General features: G+C 37.8%; 1 protein-coding gene across 2 annotated transcripts in view; it reads right to left on the reverse strand.

The window, feature by feature from the left end:
- The window catches only part of TRPC4 (transient receptor potential cation channel subfamily C member 4), a 197,700-nt gene that overhangs the window by 5,604 nt on the left and 170,673 nt on the right, over window positions 1-21,423 (reverse strand). For both annotated transcript variants that reach the window (XM_007097684.3, XM_042959440.1), the window contains exons 7-8: window positions 15,778-15,973; window positions 12,329-12,523 (exon numbers count right to left, since the gene is read on the reverse strand). In XM_007097684.3, coding sequence (XP_007097746.1) covers window positions 12,329-12,523; window positions 15,778-15,973 — 391 coding nt within the window. The remainder of the gene's footprint in view (window positions 1-12,328; window positions 12,524-15,777; window positions 15,974-21,423) is intronic.

Here is a 21,423-nt window from a genome sequence, read left to right on the forward strand (position 1 = left end):
AAAAAAAAAAGTCCATTATAAATTGAATAAAATAGTAAATGACACTAATTACATATTTGCGGATTTCACAAATATTTTAAAGATACCAGAAAAAAGCTATCAAAATTGTATTTTATGCATGTTGAATAAATATCAATATTTATTATTAAGGAAACTGAACAAACTTATCTAAAATAAAAATATTTGTGTAATAAAGGAATGAATTTGGTAGATTGTAAGAAAGCAAAGACATAACATATCTAGGGTTTAAACAAATCTTTTGATCTTGTTCCTTACTAAATACTTAATCATAGGCTGATAAAATAGAATTTTATAAAGAGTTAGGAATACATCACTGTGAAACGATATTAGGAAAAAATCAAACAATGCAAAAGAAACTTTTTTTTTCTCTTTAGGGGAATAGGAGGAAATGGCATTTTCCCTGGCCAGGAGAATAGATTTGTTTTTCATGATTATTAGTGACTTTTAGGAGCAGTTGAGACAATGTTTAACTTCTTAAAAGCCACTAATTTATTTAAATACCATTCATTTTCAAATGAATCTTAAGTTTTCAGTATGATTATGGTATTCCTTAAAGACTGGGAAGTTTGAAATTCACTACAAAATTAGGATATCTTGGAAAAAAACATAGCATGAGAAGGAATTTTATGACAGGGCCACAAGATGGAGGTATATGACTACTACTGAGACATAGTTTAGCTGAAATTCAAGACAAAAAGGACTTCTATAAGGAAAGGAGCCGTCCAGATCTCCTTAAGTTTACCTCAAGTGGACACAAATACTAAAGCAAGATATACGCCAAGTTCTTTAACACTCTGACTATAGATATTGTACAGGAGATGTGCATTCCATGATTTTAGTAGATAGAAACTCTGAATTTAGTATAGAATTGAGTCAACTCAATTTTGATTATTTTGAGTTTCTATTGTATTTTGCTATTCTGTTTTGGTCAAAAAAGTCAATAAAAAGTAGGCAGCAGATAGCAATCTGAAGTCATGATTTAACTTTAAATTTCCTTAATGAAAAATTAAAGAGTGACAGAATCAGAAAATTATGAGTAATAAGAGAAAATGATCACAATGCATCGTAGTATTCAAAAGAGTACAAACTGTCTTTCCTTCAACAGAACCTAATTCATAAACAGATCTCAAAATTTTAATACAAATATAAGAAGATCAAATATTACACTTCATTTATTTATTTACTTATTTATTTTTTGTGAGAGATTGAGCTCACAGCACATGTGGGGAAGAGAGGCAGACGGAAGGAGAGAATCTTAAGCTCAGTGCAGAGCCTAATGCAAGACTTGATTCTATGACCCTGGGATCAAAGATTACACTTTAAAAACTAATTCCAGGTTTATTTTTTTTTAGGGAAAAGGTTTTTAAAAAGCAAAATAGTCTCGCAGAAAGAGAGTACATAGAAAAAGTTTTCTATGGTGAATTTTAGGAACTATTCAATATCCATAGCCCATATCTGTATAAGTTAAAACAGTTAATTGTTTCTGCTCCACTTTTCTTCAACACCTACGTTGTAGTACAAGTCAGTTGAACTTCAGTATCCTAGGAAAATAAGAATGGATGAAGCTAAACATCTTCTGAATATCGAAAACAAATGAATGCAATACATTCGCCAATGATGACCACTACATAATGCAGCTCAGATCTCTCTCATGTCTGTCTGTCTGTCTGTCTATCTATTTATTTATTTACTTTAAAATGTTTAATTATTTTTGAGAGAGAGAGAGAGCACGAGTAGGGAGGGGCAGAGAGAGAAGAGACAGAGAATCCCAAGCAGGCTCTATCCTGGTAGCACAGAGTCGGATGCAGAGCTGGAACTCACGAACCATGAGGTTGTGACCTGAGCTGAAATCAAGAGTTGGATTAACTGACTGAGCCACACAGGCACCCCTCTCATGTCTATTTAATCTCTCCTTTTCTGGCTAGCACCACAGACATTGTAGACTATCACTATTATGCCTCCCTGTTTCTACTTTCTTACTTTCTGGCAGCTGGTGGAGTATCACTTTAAGAACATGTACTCAGGGATCACACTTGGGTTTAAAGGTGACTGAACCTAAATAAGGAATTTATCTCTGAGGTCCTCTCCCATCCCCATATTTTTATTCTCTAAGGTAAAGATAAACTCACTGGATGGTTTTGAAGATTAGATTAGATAAGAGATTTAAGACATCTATCACTGACTAATGTTAAATAGTTCCCATCCTTTTTCCATTTTTTCCCCTTTCAAATTAATAACATGATTTAACACAGTTTTTAAAAAATACTCTTGATTCACAAAACTTGTGGATAATTTGACACATATCAGGATTACCCCAGAAGAAGTAAAAGAGGATGTAATTGTTTCTTTTTGTGTGATTTGCATGACATTTCATGCTTGAGGAGCATTTTATTTAGGTAAAGAGTTGAATGCTTTTAACCTAGGCAATAGAGGTTTGAAAGTAAGAAATTTGCATTTAAGTAATAGGGTGAGGAGATAGTTTTAGTAAATATGGATAGATGTGACACAAGTTCTGTATGCAGTAATTTTTGTTTTATTAAGACTCTTTTGTTTAGAGCAATTTAAGCTTCACAGAAAAATTGGCACGTTGTTATAATTGATTAATCTACACTGATACATTATAATCACCTAAAATCCATGGTTTGCATTACTGTTTACTCTTGGTGTTGTAAGTTTTACAGGTTTGGACAAATGTATAATGACATGTATCTATCATTATAATTTCATACAGAGTATTTTAACTATCCTAAAAATCTTCTATTCTATGACTGTTTATCCCTCCCTCCCCTGATCCCACCACCTCAGCTTTGGTAACCATGACTCTTTTTACTATCTCCATAATTTTGCTTCTTCCAGAATATAATATAGTTAGAAACCCGTATATAGCTTCTTCAGGTTGGCTGTTTCATTTGGTAATACTTAAGGTTTCTCAAAGTCCTTGCATGCCTTGATAGGTCACTTCTTTTATTACTGAATAAATAATATTCAAGTGTCTGGATGTACCATAGCTTCTTTATCCATTCACCTACTGAGGGAAATCTTGGCTGCTTCCAAGTTTGGGCAATTATGAATAAAGTTGCTATAAACATTCTTGTGCAGAATTTGGTGTGAACATACGTTTTCTTTTTTTTTTTTTAATAAAAAAAATAATGTTTGTTTTTGGTAGGCAGAGAGAGAGAGAGAGAGAGAGAGATGGAGAATGAGTGGTGGAGGGGCAGAGAGAGAGGGAGACACAGAATCCGAAGCAGGCTCCAGGCTCTGAGCTGTCAGCACAGAGCCGGATGAGGGGCTTGAACCACGAACATGGGATCATGACCTGAGCCGAAGTGGGTGCTTAATTGCCTGAGCCACCAGGTGCCCCTGGAAATAAGTTTTCACTTATTTCACTCATTTCACTCCTTTGTCAAGGAGTGAGACTGCTGGATTGTATGGTAAGAATATGTTTAGTTTTGTAAGAAACCATCAAACTGTCTTCCAAAGTAACCTACCCTTTTGCATTCCCACCAGCAATGAATGAGAGTTCCTGTTGCTTCGCATCCTTACTAGCATTTGCTGTTGTCGGTGGTCTAGTTTTTAGGCAATCCAATAGGTGTGGAGCACTGGTCAGTCATCTTTTTTGAGGTTCCGAAAGTTTTATGAACATCTCTGCATAATATTGGATTTTTGCTGTGACCTCCATGAATTTTCCTTTGTGGGTTTCTATTTCATGAATCTTAGCTTCTAGGGCCAATTTAAGATATATTTATTAAGTGGTTGCAGGTACGTGGAAGAGGCTGCAGAAACCAGAGATAAGTAAAACACACCTTTTGCCCTTAAACGGCTTGTTGTCTACTAGGTGGATGCCAAGAATCTCTAGAGATGAAGGTAAAATACAAGCAACAACATGGGGGTGGGGGTGGCGTCTTAATGTTATTTGAGTACAGGGAAGGAACAAGTAATATTGGGCAAAGTGGCCTTCAAACAGGGAAGGGGATTTCAGACTGGATGGGAAAGAATCATGGAACTTTAACAGTCAGATGCACAGACATTCAGGTGTGCAGAAAACTGGAGTACAGTGAGCAAATCTGCTAGTGCTGGTGCTGGTGGGTGAGAGACACGGGAAGGCAACTTCCACCAGGACAGCGGCAGTGTGCTCTGATAATAGGAATATGTGGATTAGATCATGTTGGAGAGTTAGCAGGGGGTTTTTATGCAGCATCTTAGAAGGCACGGCGAATTCAGTGGTTGGTAGGCACCTGGCTTTTTGACTACTTGAGTGACATGTGAAGAAAGTTGAACTTCCATTATAATTACCTGGCAGCAGTATGTTTTTCTAATTTTTTTTAATGTTTACCTACTTTTGAGAGAGACAGAGACAGAAACAGAGTGTGAGTGGGCGAAGGGAAGAGAGAGGGAGACACAGAATCGGAAGCAGACTCCAGGATCTGAGCTGTCAGCATGGAGCCCCACTCGGGGCTCGAGCCCACGAATTGTGAGATCATGACCTGAGCCACAGTTGGATGCCTAACCGACTGAGCCACTCAGGCACCCCCCTGGCAGCAATATGAAGTAGGAAAGATGAGTAGGAGAGAATCAGTAGATATTAGTGGGGATGCTATTACCAGAATGTAAATGAAGAGTAACTGGGTGTGAGCTAAAATGGTTAGCAGTGTGAATGGGAAGGAGGGGGCAGCAAGAATCACAAGGAGTTAGAGAATGTTGAAAGGGAACAGAAGCCAGGGGGGGCTGGCAGCTGGGGTGGGAGCATGATGACAAAGATTTTTAGCCTAGTTGCTGAGATGTTGGTGCTATTAAAAAAATGCCAGTGGGGTCTCCTGGGTGGCTCAGTCGGTTAAGCATCGGACTTTTGGTTTCGGCTCAGGTCCTGATCTCATGATCTCATGGTTTGTGAGTTTGAGCCCTGCATTGGACTTCACGCTGACATTGTAGAGCCTGCTTGGGATTCTGTCTCCCTCTCTCCCTCTCTCTCTTCCCTCCCCCTGCTTATGCTCTCTCATTCTCTTAAAATAAACTTAAAAAAATAAATTTCAATACCTGACAATTAACACATAGGTATTAAGAACAGACGTATTATTTCTTAGAACCAAAGAGCTTGTCTAGTCTCATGGCCTCATTTATAAGTAAGGAGACCAAGGCCCACAGAGTCGAGTGACTAAATACCACGGTGTTCTCCTGGCGGTGCTGGCTCTAGAATCCCCAGCTAGAACTCATTCTCTACACTCTGCTCTCCATCAACTAGACACTAAGAGACATTTGAACACATCTGCTATGTATTCTATAGTTTTGCCTCCCTCTCCCAATACATCTTAATTTGAGGGTCAGCACCATTAACACACTGGATCCATATTTACTCGAACAAAAATCAGTAACCACAGAATGCATGGTATATGTTGTATTAGTTTCTTAGGGCTGCCATACAAAGTGTCACAATCCGTGTGGCTTAAGCCAACAGAAATTGATGATCTCACCCTTCTGGAGGCAAGAAGTCACAAGTCAAGAGGGAAATGTTCTCTCTGAGGCAGGGTAGAAGAAAGGAAGTTTCTTCTTCCCAGCTTTTCATGGTGACTATCAATCCTTGATGCTTGTTGGTTTGCAGCTGGATAATCCCAATCTCTGCCTGTGTCTTCACAAGGTGTTTTCTGCCTGTGTCTCTGTGTCTTCACATGGTCATGTTCTTATAAGGACTCTACTGCAATATGACGTCATCTTAACCTGACTAATTACATCAGCAATGACACTATTTCCAAATAAAGTCGCATTCTGAGGAAGTGGAGTTTAGGACTTCAACATATCTGCTTTCGCGGGGTGGGGGGGGGCGGTACACAATTCAACCCATAATATATGTACTCTTTGCAATAAACATAATGATAATTTGGGCAATTAGTGGTATTATTAAATACTATACAGTAGAATTATCATCAATAATACCTAGCACATTTGCTAGGTTTTTGTTGGGTAAAGATCAGCTGAGTTTCAAAGGAATTTACTCTCAAAGGAGAAGGTATCACATCTTATAATGATCACTGGAGATGACGGAGAACAGAACTGACAAATCTGTGTTCATAAAAACAATGCAGTATGTTGGAGAAAGATGTGCATTTTAAGTTAGCGGTTTTCTCTGCAAATTATGTCAGGAATCTAGCGCCACTTACAGAATGTACCTTGGCAGGGTGGCTTTCCACGCGGGTGCCCAAGGCACACCTGTGCGCCATATCAGCATAACTCACAATTTGCGGGTTCCTCTTGATTTGTTAGGACAAGATAAAGGCAGGATGTGGATCACAGAACTAATGATAAAGGAAAAGACCAAAGAAACCGCTGCTGCTGTGAGGGCACCCCTCATGTCCATAGATGTGTCAGGTCAGGTTGCCTTAGAGCAGGAAGGGTTTTGCAGTCGTGAAAGAAAGGGCTCTGGGGAATCAACTGTGACATTTTCTCGGTCTTTATCTCTAGTTCTCTCCACATCCATGTGGAGTGTCAGGCTCACTTCGTGTAGCTGGTTCCCTGCAGTCAATTGTCAGTGCTGCTCTCTCTCATTTTCACCCTGGTTTTGGTCTATCACTGATTTCAAGCCCATGAATTATGCCTTTTATTCTTTGCTCTGCTTGGTGAATCCCTTAGGGGATGCAGCATGCTGTGCTCTTTTCCTTTTAAAAATGAGTAAAAAGACAAGGGGCTATTCTAAGATGTGATCCCTTTCTAAAAATTACATTTTGGCTCATTTACAGAGGGAGCTACATATTATTCTCTATAAGCACACTTTCTATGCATATGAAAATAAACATTATAACATGCTTGAATGTCACCTTGTGAAACCAAATATTCAGAGTTTTACTCTTGAAGTACCAAGAATATCAAGCAATTCATTCCTCTACATCCCTACCTGGGAAAGAAAACTTAATTAACGGGCCCCACCAGCAGATTTTACAGCAGTAAATTAGGGGTTGAGAGAGGCTCATGGATGAATGCTATCTGATCTGTAAGATTTGTAGTTAGGGCTACTAAAAGTCATGAAGAATAAGGGGCAATACCTTCTGATAAAAATACAGTCTGAAAAGCATGTACTATTAGCATTTGTCCTCCAGTGATGTAGCTGCTGCTAATCCATTCACTGTTTCTAATTCTTTGCCAGGGACATAACTGAGTGTATTTCTGTGGCAGCTGGTCAAGCACGAGTATTCCGTCTGTGGTCCTAGAGCTGAGTGATGCTAAATGACCCTAACAAACATGGTGTTTCATGTTTTCCTCACTATGTTGTGCTCAGGAGAAAACCAGAAAGTGGAAAACATAAATCCAAGCAAGTTAAAATCACTCTTTATAATTCTGTCAAAAGGCTTCACATGTCTTAGTCTGGCATCTTGACCTATTAACGTAAGTATTCCATTTTAGAAACCTGGTCTATGGCATTGAAATGTTTCATATTAATTAAACACTTTGGCTGTGACATCTTTTTACTTTAATTAAATGATCTGGACCTCTTCAGCAATGAGGACAAAAGTTGCTTTTGTTTTTGTTTAAAAAGCTGTGCTAGATACCAATGCTTTCCCTAACAGGAGTTTCTCGTTCTCCTCCTCCCCCTCCTCCTCCCCCTCCTCCTCTTCCTCCTCCTCCCTCTTCTTCTTTTAATCTGTTTTAATGTTTATTTATTCTCTAGAGAGAGAGAGAGAGACAGAGCACAAGTGGGGGAAGGGCAGAGAGAGAGGAAGATACAGAATCCAAAGCAGGCTCCAGGCTCTGAGGTGTTAGCACAGAGCCCGATGTGGGGCTCGAACTCACGAACTGTGACATCAGGGCCTGAGCTGAAGCCAGTAGTTTAACTGACTGAGCCATCCAGGCACCCCTCTTTAACAGGAGTTTCTAATTAAAGTTACAAGGAAATGCTTATTAAAATAGAGATTCCTGATGATTTTAGCACTCACAAAATTCTAAGAACTGGTGTTTTAATATGGAGAAGGGTATTTGCTGATAAAATGGGGTTAAGCTAAAAATTAGGTAAGTAGGAATACGAAAAACCAAAAGCTACAGCATGTTTCACATTTTATTGACTCCTCAATAGGCTGCCCCCTTTGGTAGGATCTCATAATTTCCCAGAGACAAGCCATTTTTCAATAATGGGTTTTCTTCCTCCAATAAAGGTTTTGCTCAATAAAGTTATTTCTGCTTCATTTATGTTTCCTGCAAAGAGCATTCCAAATGAAAGGTTAATTTATTTGGAACTCCCAATCACCCATAAGAGGAAGTCCAAAGTTAAAAAAAAGAAGTTAATGAGTTTTCAGCACTAGTTCTATCATTATTACCCGGAAACCATAACTACTAGATAAGATCACCGATGGGCTCCTGGAGAGTGGCCAGTGCAGCTATGCTGAAGAGTGCTTGCTTTCAGGCTCTGCCTGGGCATGTGAAGGGAATGAGCACCAATGTGACATTCAGGCAGCTGCTGGGTGACAAGAGTAGGTAAGTGAGTCACAAGTTGGGAAGGTTAGAGAAAATGCCTCAAAGAATGTATAAGCTCTGCCACCAGTTGAGCTTCAGATTTCTGTCTCAAAAATGTGGCCTAAATATAAGCAAGTTGAGATGCAAACAGAAAGTGAGCCAGGCTGGGAAACAAGGACTTTGAGATACAGGAATCTTAGAAGCCGAAAACAGTGACAGCATTCAAAAGCTGTTGAGAAAAATGAAAATTGAAAGATGAATACGCAACATAGAAGGTATCATTGTATTATCATTACAGTTTTCAGGGAAGCAAGAGAGTGACTGAAAGCACACTGGTTTGGGAAACAAAAGATCCAGGTTTCCCCCCAGCTGTTACCAACGGACCCTAAAACACCTGGCAAGGTAAATAAGTTCTCTCTGAAAGGAAATGGTTGAGCTAAATGATTTCTAAGGTCCTTTTGAAGTGTAATTGATATTGATATTCTAACCCATGCCTTGGTTATACAGAGTGACTGTCATCGATACGTCAACGTCACCTTTTAATTAATGGAAATGTGTATATCTTCTTGTCCTTATTTGTCTGTACTAATGAACTGTCAGGGGTATTAACCAAACTGAAATGAATTCACAACAAAATCAATTACTTTTTGACACTATTTTCTCATTTAACTCTTCTATTAATGTTGCCCAACCTTAATTTACTTTTCCTTTTTCTTATATTTTTCTTCATAAGTAATACATATTATTTATTTCCATCTAAAATCTAAATGTACAAAACTGAACTATAAGTATGCAGACCAAAATATTATGTCCTTCCTGTTCTGGAAATGCAGTCTAGATAAAGAATACATTTATAGCATTGAGTTTGATTAGGCTAGTGCTTGCCCAAAGCCTTAGCTTGGTGAAGAAGAGGCAGGATTGAGAGTGGGATGACGGTGGGAAAGAGAGACATGACTCACAATATTTATTTAGTTTGTCATAAATTCCCAAAGCATAAAAATATCCCATTACCAAAGGTTTGTAAGATCTACATGGCTAAGGAAAAAGGAATGTCTGGGGTCATGCCATTAATTGTGAATTCTCTTTCTGTGCCTCAACTTGGATCAAAATAGTCAAATTTAGAGATAGAGACATAAAAAGAAATTTGTGTTTTTTTGAGACCAGTAATGTATAGAAAGGAACATTTTTTAACTTACACCATTTACCCTCTCCTTCTGAAAGGTGTGAATCAGGGCTTTAATAGGAAATCCCAAATGAATGTTAAGCTCCTCTTTGCATCTAAGAAATGATGGTAACATATTCCTAACAATGCGTCAACCAACAGTGGGAGGATTCTAAGGGGTGTGGGGGGGAACTTGGAAGTCAAGTTCTTAGAGTGGTTTTCTATTATTTTGGTGGCAGCACAGATGGATCTCTTAAAATATTAGAGCAGGGCCCCATATCTTGTTACAAGTTTTGTGGCATCTTAAAACCCAAGATTCTTTCTGCAATTGCCTAAAATTAAACTATTAAAAACAAATTTCTTTTGTGTGTGAACTTTATCTTGGGGCCCAGAAACTCTTTTTAAATCTAAATACTCCTGGGGCACCTGGGTGGCTCAGTCGGTTGGACATTCGACCTGGCTCAGGTCGTGATCTCGTGGTTGACAAGTTCAAGCCACGCATCAGGCTCTGTGCTGACAGCTCGGAGCCCGGAGCCTGCTTTGGATTCTGCGTCCCCCTCTCTCTCTGCTCCTCCCCTGACCCTGCTCTGTCTCTCACTGTCTCAAAAATAAAATGAACATTAAAAAATTTTTTAAAAAATCTAAATACTCCTATGACAGACAGCATAAGACTATATTAATCATTCGTATATTTCTAGGGATTGAGTAAATACATTTCTGAAGAATTTAAGAATAAGATGTGAAAAGGGACAAGTATATTTTGATGTGGAAGAGAATAAGCCAGAGTTTGGCTTCCCTGAAACCCTTTTCTGTTTATCTCAAGGAAAACATTATGTCTTACAATGTTATCATAGCATTTTGCATGTAACATATCGTAATGTTAAATATATAACACGTACTATAGTAATATGTTCTCATATTTGTATGTCCCATGTTAGAAATGATGAGCTCGAGGATGGAAACCATGCCTTTATACCTACTCCTACCCCCAATCCCTAGCTCAGTTACTGGCTGGCACATAGAATGTGTGCAATAATTGCTTATTAAATCTCAGGCATTATGTTTATTTTACACCCTTTTTTTAAATAGTTTAAACTATTTTATAGCAGAAACATCTGTTAAAATTTTTTACTCAAACATCTGGAGTAAAATAATTTCACTCTTTCTAAGGTCAGTGTTAAAATCTATCAGTATGAGTATTGCAGCCTAAGTCTTCATCATAATTTGACTTTGGTTTCTAAGATCAGATATATGCACAAACTTTAGTCCTCCAAGTTTCTGGAGTAGGAATTTATAAAAAAGAATGTAACTACTTCCCAAAACCACCTCTCTGCTATATGCTGTATATGTTCTTGCCGGTCAATTTCATCCTTAGAATTAGAAATGTGACTGGGGAGCCTGGGTGGCTCAGTGTGTTGAGCATCTGACTTTGGCTTGGGTCATGATATGATGGTTTGTGGGTTCGAGCCCCGTGTTGGGCTCTGTGATAACAGCTCAGATCCTGGAGGCTGCTTCGGACCCTGTGCCTCCCTCTCTCTGCCCCTCCACCACTCACTCTCTGTCTCTCAAAAATGAATAAATGTTAAAAAAAATTTTTTTTAAATGTGACTAACATGACAGCAAAATCAAGGCCACTATCAGTGGAGAAAGCCCCATTTGATGCTGAGAGAAATGCTTATTGGGCAATGAAGTTAATGAGTGGGAAGGATCACTTAGGGCATAAGTAACAGAAACCTTTTTAAATAAAATTAAAAACAAATTTAAAAATGTTAGTAACTAGTATTACTTGGTGATTCTAATGTAAAGGCATATTAAAATACTTCCAAAGCAATTTCTCTGAGCAAGTCAAAACAAATAATGAACGTTAGAGTATGAATTCTCAAAACGTCACTATGAGAACTTTGAAAATTAGGAAATTAAGTGTGAAAGAAATGAGGAATAACTTGTCCCATGTCAGTGGTTTTGCCGGAACAAAGTCCTTAGTCCCCATCTCTTCTGATGGAACCAGTTGAACTCTTGCTTTCCAGTATGAAAGGAACTTCCAAAGGAAGTTTAATCTGATACTGTTAACAGGAGCATGGCTCCGAATAGTCCTAACATTTTTTAAAAACACAACTTCTTGGTATTTAAAATGATTAGGTGTAGAAGCAAAATGTTGAACAACTCAACATATTCTGAAGTCCCTGTGCTGGAACATGGCGCAGCATTTTTAAGTTTATAATCCCCATTTAATCCTTTAGTCGAGATGTTTTTGTCAAGCATCATATGCTGTGTGTCAGAGCCTATGTTCGGCACTAAGAATATGAGAGACTGAAACAGCCCCCTTCCCTTATAATCCAGAGAGAGTAGACAAGAGCAAGTAACGCCACAAACAACCAGCGATTGCATTTCTGAAAAGAGCAGAAATTAGGGTACCAAGAGACAATGTGTTAGCTCCCCAAGCCTCGGTCGCTGGGTCCAGGAGAGGCCTGTGTCAGGTGGGGCTCCTACTAAAGTAACAGTGACTGCCCTCACTGGAGGAAATGGGTTTGGAGGAAAAACTCTTAGTTACTCAAACAGTGTCTTAGATGTGGTAGCTGTGCAAACAAAAGGGCACCAAACACAACCAGGAAAAACAAAAGGCTAAAAATGCAAAACTATCCAACAAGAAATACAAATATATTTAAATACACAATCAAAAAAAAGACTAATACTAACATGCTGTGTTCTTACCCCTATTGTTCCAAAACTTTCAGGCTTTCTTCTCATCTTTTTCTTGCACAGGTGTGTCCATATCCATTTGATCAGGTACCAGAGAGACTTGGGGCTCGGGATGACATTGAAGGGAGTGGGCAGAGTACCTCCTTCTTCGAAATAACTCATCCAAAGCTTTGTTCGAGCAAACTTCCATTCTATATCTGCATGGTCCTGAATGGGAGAATATGACAACTGCTGACAGGTTTCTTAATTACTAAGGTGAGATAAACCTCACAGGGAGCCTGTAACCTGACTTGGAGCAGCTCTTGTAATATTAATTAAATTGCTTATAGAAACAAGACTGACTCCTCGAGGTAGTCATCTAAACATTTCAGATGATGGTTTACCCTGGTAAAGAGTCACAGCAGTCTTGTCAGTTTTTATCCTTCCTTCTTCCATGAAACAGACGTCTAAAAGAATTCCATGTTAAAGAGCCTGCAGTGATCAGTTACGACTTGAAGACGAATTTTCATTTCCTGCACTGCAGGCTTACATTAGCCCAAGTGCACTAGATTCTGACCACAAATAGACCTTCATATCTTCCCCGAGGCCTTGAATCCCGGTCTAGGTCAGTGTCACCTTTATGGATGCTCATGGCTTAGCCTTCTGGTGTTTCCAGGAAAAGTCTTAGTTGGTGTGTTTCTATGTGAATTATTCTTGTCCACCTTTAGGCAACAGGCACAAATTAGGACAGAAGCTCCTCTAACAAATGTAGAATGGGGCCTCTGACATGGCACCAAACCCTGACATAGCCTTGTCCAAATAGCACCAGACAGGACTGTGGTTAGTGGCTGTTTGCAACCCTTCATAATTTATTAATCATTCCACTTTATTAACCTCCTAGAAAAAATCAGAACATTTGTGGCAATTAGAGATAGGGCAGCCAGTCCCCTCTTAAATTAGCCACAAATCTGATTGAAGCAGAAAATCTGGGAAGTAGGAGGTGGTAGAAACTAGGCATATCAAAATAGTTCATTTTAACCCATTGATATTGTAAGGAAGAACTCAGATTTTAGAGTGGGAGAATCACATTAGACCATGCTTCATTCTAATATTCTTAAATGGTTGTGTGCTAATGAATGCATGTGTTGCATATACATTTCTACCCTGAGCAATAGAGATTTTCATCTAGACACTGGACAGATTGTGCTTTCAACAGGAATCAGCATATCCAGAAACTGTGTGGCATTCACTGTGTGCTTTGCAAATGTTTGACTGGAGGGACTGATCAATAGACAGAAGCACAGAAGCTCCGGTTTCACCCCCCTATCCTCTCCTCTTCCTCTCCTCGAGTTCTCTTTCTGTTTCTTTCTAAACAAGCTTATAGATCCTGCATTAATGAAGAAAAGTATATATTGTTTGCTGTAGTCGTGGAGGATGGGAGTCAAGAGAATTAGCTTAAGCAAATAAAAAGATAGTCACTTTGATAAAGAGTTGGCCTGTGAGTAGATTCTGCTCCTTCTGATTCTTAAGGAGTCACAAATTAAGGATTATGCTAACCTCATTGTGTTCTCTTATTGCTATCACAAAGCAGACTTCCTGGGGCGCCTATGTGGCTCAGTTGGTTAAGCGTGCAATTCTTGGTTTTGGCTCAGGTCATGATCTCATGTTTCTTGAGTTCAGGCCCTGAATCTGGCTCTGTGCTGACAGTGCGGAGCCTGCTTGGGATTCTGTCTCTCTCTCTCTCTCTCTCTCTCTGCCTCTCCCCTGCTGGCTCTCTATCTCACAAAAATAAATAAATAAACTTAAAAAAAAAAAAAAAAGGTAAACTCTTTCTTTGTTCTTGGTTTGGGATTCTGAGAGGGTCTACAACAAATTCTATGGTAGAAAAACTAGAAGTGAAATGTTATATGTTGGTGATGACCAAAACCACCTCTGTTATCCAAGTGAAAATCAAATAGTTGGCATGTTCTTGCTTCAAGGAGGCATTATGCACAGGATTATGGGAGCTACACCTGTCTCAGGTTATCAATGCCTGCTCTCTTCTTAAGTAGTTTTAGAGTTTAAGCTAAGCAAAAACAGAGCTTTGAAGATCATTCTCACCTCTTTAAAAATCATCTAGAAAGATAAACCCTAAAAGCAGTAAAAACAAAAAAAGTCATACTATCCTTAAGTAATGTTCTCTTCTTGATGAAATCAATCCGTTTGATATTTTATAGGATATAAATTGTATATACAGCTTCTCTGTATATAGCTTGATAATTAGAGTCTTTCTAATTTTTTTTAGAAGGGTGGTCTGAAAAATAGAATCTACGTTTTGCAAATACACTGACCAGAATAATACAGAACTTCTAAGGAAATACATAGGGACTATCTTAAAAAATCCTCACTTGCAAGACGCTTAAGTGAAGCCCCATAATTTGGATATTCACCTGCAAATCCTAGGACCTAGGTATACCCAGCACTAATACTTTGTTTATGAATCAGAAAATAAAAATCATCTATTTTTATGTTTTATGTAGTTTTTCATCTGTGACAGGTATCTTGCCCCACAGAGACAGTTTCAGTAAAATTCAGAATGCTGTTTCTCAAAGTAACAATAATAACACTCTGGTGGTTTAGAAATAGATTCAAAGATGCAATATAATGGTAGTTATTTAAGGAGAAAATTATAGTTATAAATTATTCTTATAAAATGCTATTTGATTCAGGTATAAATATGAAAGACTTAAGTGTATTTCATTCCAATATGGGTTTGTTTATTTGCTATTGCTAATGGCCACCGGCAGGTATGTAAGTTCAAGAGGATAAAGAACTTTGTCTTTCTCATTCATTGTTGTATTTCTAGTTCATAGAATAGTACTTGGTAATAGAATAGAATCATTCTATTCAAATGAATTCTTATTCATTTGCTGAATGAATGAATGAAAAGTAAACTAAATTGTTTAGATTCTAGAGTTTCAAATAAACATATATGGTATTGTGTGCTCTGCTGTAGAATTCAGGGTTACCCATACCTTGCTTTTTCTGGATTTAAGAAACCAAAAATACTGTAGATTTTCCCCTCAGACTCTCCTCTAGGCTAGCTTTTGTATCTTGCCAGGCTGGCATAAGTTTGTTTATACCAAGATTGTAGGTTAAATGGACAGAGACAATGCAAAGTCCAAAGGGTGCTACACAGAGATGAGCCACTTGTACGTAATTCATACTTCCCTTGTGCTTTCGTAGCCAATGACTGCCTAGCAAGACAGATTTACTTTATTTTATAATCATCCATAATATGACAAAACTAGATTAGTTTGTAGCTAAATATGGTATAATACTGTTTAGAAACTTCTAATTAACCATTTATATTATAATTCTGTTCTGTCCCATCAATAGCCAATTACAGGCTGTATTCCTTATGATAAATAAGATAGAGTGTGGCTAGGAACAACACATTCTAGGGGGGGAATATTGAATTAAAATAAAGTTATTCAACTTACAGCAATGAGTTGGTACGAATTATTCATCATAGCTATTAACATGTTGAGTAGGACCACCAGAGAGATGACATTGTATGTCCCAAACATCGTGGCACCAACAAACTCAGTGAATTCATGCTGTGCTTTGACATTGGTCACATATAAATTGATGAGCCCAAATATTGACCAAAATAGGGACTGGAGTGTCTCAAATAACCTGTAATAAAGATAAAGTGACACTAATAGCTATATTAATGGAACAATTATACAATAAGGTATAACAATAGAACTTGATTCCTATTATGTATATTTGCTTAATTAAAAAAATAAACTTAATAAAAAGTATTGAAGAATTACTAAATTAAATTTAATAAAAATTAAAGAAAGTTGTTTCCATCATATAGTATAAGTAGTATACTTAATTTTCCTAGTTTTACTAATTTTCCCAAGAGCTTTGAAAGCTGTTTAGTTTCCTAGAGCAGGGACAACAAATCTGACCCTCAGACTGTTTCTGTATGGCTCCTGAGTTAAGAATGGCTTTTGCTTTTCAAATGGCTGGGAAAAAGAAATTCAGAAGAGCTACTTTGTGTCATATGAAAATTTTATAAATTCACATTTCAATGTCCAAGGATCAATAAAGTTTTATTGATACACAGCCATGCTCATTTATTGATGGATTGTCTATGTTTGTTTTTTGTGTTGAAATGGCACAGGTGAGTAGTTGCAATAGAGAACATATGGCCCACATAGTTAAAATATTTGCTATCTTTTTCATAGAAAGCTTGCTAACCAGTGTCTTAGGGCATTAAGTGATGCCAGTAAATGATCAATAAATGATATATCCTCAAGCTGAGTCTTTGAAAAATATCAATTCTGATTTTGCTTTTCAGTTGTAGAAGGATTGAAAATAATGTTATCACTGGATTTCCACAATTATAATTAAAATTGGGTATAGTGAATCCTGTAAGATTTCAAGTGTCAGCATGCTCAGATAATAAGATGTGCTATTTTTTTCTATTTCAGGGAACATTTAATTCATCCCTGTCAATGAATGAACTCTAAGTAAGGTTTCCTTAACTTAGTCCAAGAAGCAGGATAAGATGAAAAGTGTCTGAACCTAAATGAGGGAGTGTTGGTTTCAGTAGGATGGTTGTAACATCTTAATATAATGTAATAAAAGATAATGGAACTTTTAAACTCTTTGACAAATGGCTAAAATAAGACCCTAGTCATATTATGTTGTAAAAATGAAAGCAAAAACTAGTCTCATATCTGGCCTTGTGACTAAGAAGATAGGATGTCAGGGGTCAAGTGACCCAAGGAAAGCCAATTCATATGAGGCCAGGGGTTAATGGCCTGGATTGACATGAAAAAGGTAACCCTACACTATCAGATTTCCTCTCTATGAAAATTTATCTTAGCAATATTAACAGAATGAGGTAGTTGCCAAAGGGGGCTGAAATGACAGAAGTTATGATGGAGCCTCAGGGCCATTGGAATTATGCAAAGCCAAAGTTTGAGACAGCACAAACTAAGGGACAAAGAACTGAAGATAAATAAATAAGCCATGTAATAATTAAACACTGAAGAAAATATGCACAGAGTAGGTGACTCATGTTAGCACCGGTTTTCGCAGTCAATGATCTTGTGGTCCAGTTCTTTGTCATCTCCTGCCCTTCCTGAAGCCTTGCGTTCTGCCCTTGCTAAGATCAACCCTTGTTCAGAGGATCAAAGGGCTGTACCTCTGTACATGGCTCTTGGACCAAATCCCTGCACTTGCAACCATCCACGAGTTTCTGGTCTGTATAACTAGGAGAATCTAAGGGTATCCTAATTGACATTCAGGGTTTCTTTTCTCAAATTTATTTGATTTTTTTTTCTTAAAAGTAAATAATTTCACTTTTTTAATTTGTATAATTAAGTTTTAATTATAGGATATGAAATGTAATTATGTATTGATTTATTTTGCTATAGCTATTCAACAATGGAGCAAATTATCATAAAATGATAAGGAGACTGATCTGATCCATCTCAGTCAGACTTTGTCTTGGCAGCAGGGATGTGCATGTGAGGAGGTGGCCATGTATTCTTCAAGGGCAACCTACATGGCAGGTGCTAACACTATCAGGGCAAGTTTAATCTAATTCATTGGCCCTAGGCAAAAGCTACTCTTAAGTTATTCTTTGAAAACTTCCTCAGGAAGTACGTAAATTTGACCCAAGGCCATAAGTTCCTTATTTTTAGTAACTTTAAGGACAGTTTCTAAAATTAATTACTGTGTCATTTGGGTTCAATGTGAAATAACTTTGTCCTTTCTTTCTAAATGGTGTATATTCTCACTGTGAATATACAAATGTAATTCAGATGGTTTTCCCCTGACATCAGTAGCAGTTCAGAGACAGAACTAGAAATTACATAATGTAAGTGCTATAATAAATTATATAAAATGCCACATAAATCCCATATCAGTTGCTTTTTTAAATGTTCAGATAGAAACAGTGATGTAGAATAAATGGATGGTTATGGCTGAATAATACTGATTTGCTTCTGTCTAAATAAGAAATACTAACTATTAGAGAATATTAGCAAACCCTTTGGCAAAACATTTATTTAGATTTTTAATTAGACTTTGAAAAGAAGAAGATTAAAAATAAGACATTTTGTGATTAATTCTGGATTTAGTCCCTGTTTTTCTTTTCTTCAGTGAAATGAATCAGAAGTGAGATTTGCAGAATAGTTCCACTTATCCAAAATATATACACTTGACCTCAGTTGTAGCAATTTCTTACTCGACACATCCCCAAAGGCAAGGGAATTAAAAGCAAAAATGAACTATTGGGACCTTATGAAGATAAAAAGCTTCTGCACAGCAAAGGAAACAACCAACAAAACTAAAAGGCAATCAACAGAATGGGAAAAGATATTTGCAAATGACATATCGGACAAAGGGCTAGTATCCAAAATCTATAGAGTTCACCAAACTCCACACCCGAAAAACAAATAACCCAGTGAAGAAATGGTCAGAAAACATGAATAGACACTTCTCTAAAGAAGACATCCGGATGGCCAACAGGCACATGAAAAGATGCTCAACGTTGCTCCTCATCAGGGAAATACAAATCAAAACCACACTCAGATATCACCTCACGCCAGTCAGAGTGGCCAAAATGAACAAATCAGGAGACTATAGATGCTGGCGAGGATGTGGAGAAACGGGAACCCTCTTGCACTATTGGTGGGAATGCAATTGGTGCAGCCGCTCTGGAAAGCAGTGTGGAGGTTCCTCAGAAAATTAAAAATAGATCTACCCTATGACCCAGCAATAGCACTGCTAGGAATTTACCCAAGGGATACAGGAGTACTGATGCATAGGGGCACTTGTACCCCAATGTTTATAGCAGCACTCTCAACAATAGCCAGATTATGGAAAGAGCCTAAATGTCCATCAACTGATGAATGGATAAAGAAATTGTGGTTTATATACACAATGGAGTACTACGTGGCAATGAGAAAGAATGAGATATGGCCCTTTGTAGCAACGTGGATGGAACTGGAGAGTGTGATGCTAAGTGAAATAAGCCATACAGAGAAAGATACAGTATGTTTTCACCCTTATGTGGATCCTGAGAAACTTAACTGAAACCCATGGGGGAGGGGAAGAAAAAAAGAGAGGTTAGAGTGGGAGAGAGCCAAAGCATAAGAGACTGTTAAAAACTGAGAACAAACTGAGGGTTGATGGGGGGTGAGAGGGAGGGGAGGGTGGTTGATGGGTATTGAGGAGGGAACCTTTTGGGAAGAGCACTGGGTGTTGTATGGAAACCAACTTGACAATAAATTTCATATATTGAAAAAAAATACATACACTTATAGATTAATTAAGCCATAGTATCAAGACCTTGGTGTTTCTTGGATTAAAAAAAAGAATCTAAGTTAACATTTTAAAGCCACTGCTTCTAGAAATGTTCCCACAATTAGTGATTCCCAAGACTATTGATGGCAAGATTACCCACTGATTGAAAAGTCATTAGCTGCATTACCTCTCAGACTTCCTTTATATAGCAACTATTTTACTAATTCTTTGGTGAGATAAGAACAGAAAGGTTTGGAATGTAATGCCACACTTAATAAAATAATACTTAGCATAATATCCTAGTTGACTAAAGCCTGGCAATTTCTATGGTTGATGCTATAACACTGCTTTCCTAAAGGTAACATTTTTGCCTCTTGCTCTTTAAAGGTATTTCTCAATTGCTACTTTAAAAAATTAGCTTGTTCTCCAGTTAGATACTTACAACTAGAGAGAAAGAACAAGTAAAAAGGTAATGTACTCCACGGTTGAGGTTTCCCTCTATCCTTTGAAATAAAAACAATGAGGATACATAAATTAATATAAGACACATCTGAATATTTTAGTCTTCGTTTATAAGGAATAATGTAATATTAAAACAAATAATGTATGGGCTCAGTTGCCCAGTTCCAATTTTGAGGAATATATATGAAAGGAGTTTTTTTTTAATGAGACAATATCTGTCCCAAACCCATTCCTCTCTCCTCATAGGAGAGTCTCTTAACAAGAGACTATTAATTTCAAATTGTATGTAGAATAATTTCAGTGACTAAATAATTTGGTTTTCTTTAGTATCATATAGTTCTCCCATGTTAAAGAGAAAACAGCCAGGAAGCTTGAAAAGAGCAGAAAAAAGTGTCCATTTGCTGGTGGGGAAATGAACAGAGAGACATAGAAGACACAGACTAGTCTGTCCAAAGGGCAGCTGAACTTATAGATCTTGGGAAGAGAGATCTGTGCTGGTGATAGGAATATAGGATTCCTCATCCCTCAGACATATAGGGCTACATTCATAAGCACAGATGAGTTTTCACAACGGTTCTGTAATATGGTCTGAGGATGGTCACTAAGGAAAGATCTTTATTTATTTATTATTTAAATCTCTTTTGAACGTTTATTCATTTTTGAGAGACAGAGCACGAGCAGGGAAGGGGCATAGACAGAAAGGGAGACGCAGAATCCGAAGCAGGCTCCAGCCTCTGAGCTGTCAGCGCAGAGCCCGACACGGGGCTCGAACTCACAGACCACAAGATCATGACCTGAGCCAAAGTTAGATGCTTAATTGACTGAGCCACCCAAGCGCCCCAGCAAGATCACTATTTAAAAGCAGTAACTGCGATATAATTTTCAGAGAACAGTGAAAAAAATTAGAGGAGTAAGAGATGAAGTGCAAAGACATCGTGGTGTTGAAATTAAAGAGGGCAAGATTTCAAAAGCAAACGTGTTAACAGGGTCACACGATGCAGAAACATTAAATAAACTTTAAAGAGATAAGTGTTCCTTGACCGTGGGGATATGGAGGCTCTAGGCATTTTCTAGAGTAGTGTTAGTGGACTGATGGAAGCAGCAGCCAAATTGCAGTTGGATGAAGAACGAATAAGAAGAAAACAAGGTGTCTTGTTCAGGCTTCCTTGAAGGGTTATTTGGCTAAAGGGAAGGAGAGAGACAGGAGTGGAAACTAATGGGAAACACAGGGCTCAGAGTCTCAGCATACATTTGCACCCTGAATGGAAGGAGTAATAGAGAGGAACCGTGTAAGATGCAGGAGATCTCCTGATAATGATAAACAGATGTAACATAGCTAGCATTTTTAAAAATCT

This window comes from Panthera tigris, chromosome A1 (assembly GCF_018350195.1).
Source record: "Panthera tigris isolate Pti1 chromosome A1, P.tigris_Pti1_mat1.1, whole genome shotgun sequence".
NCBI classification, from domain to species: Eukaryota; Metazoa; Chordata; class Mammalia; order Carnivora; family Felidae; genus Panthera; species Panthera tigris.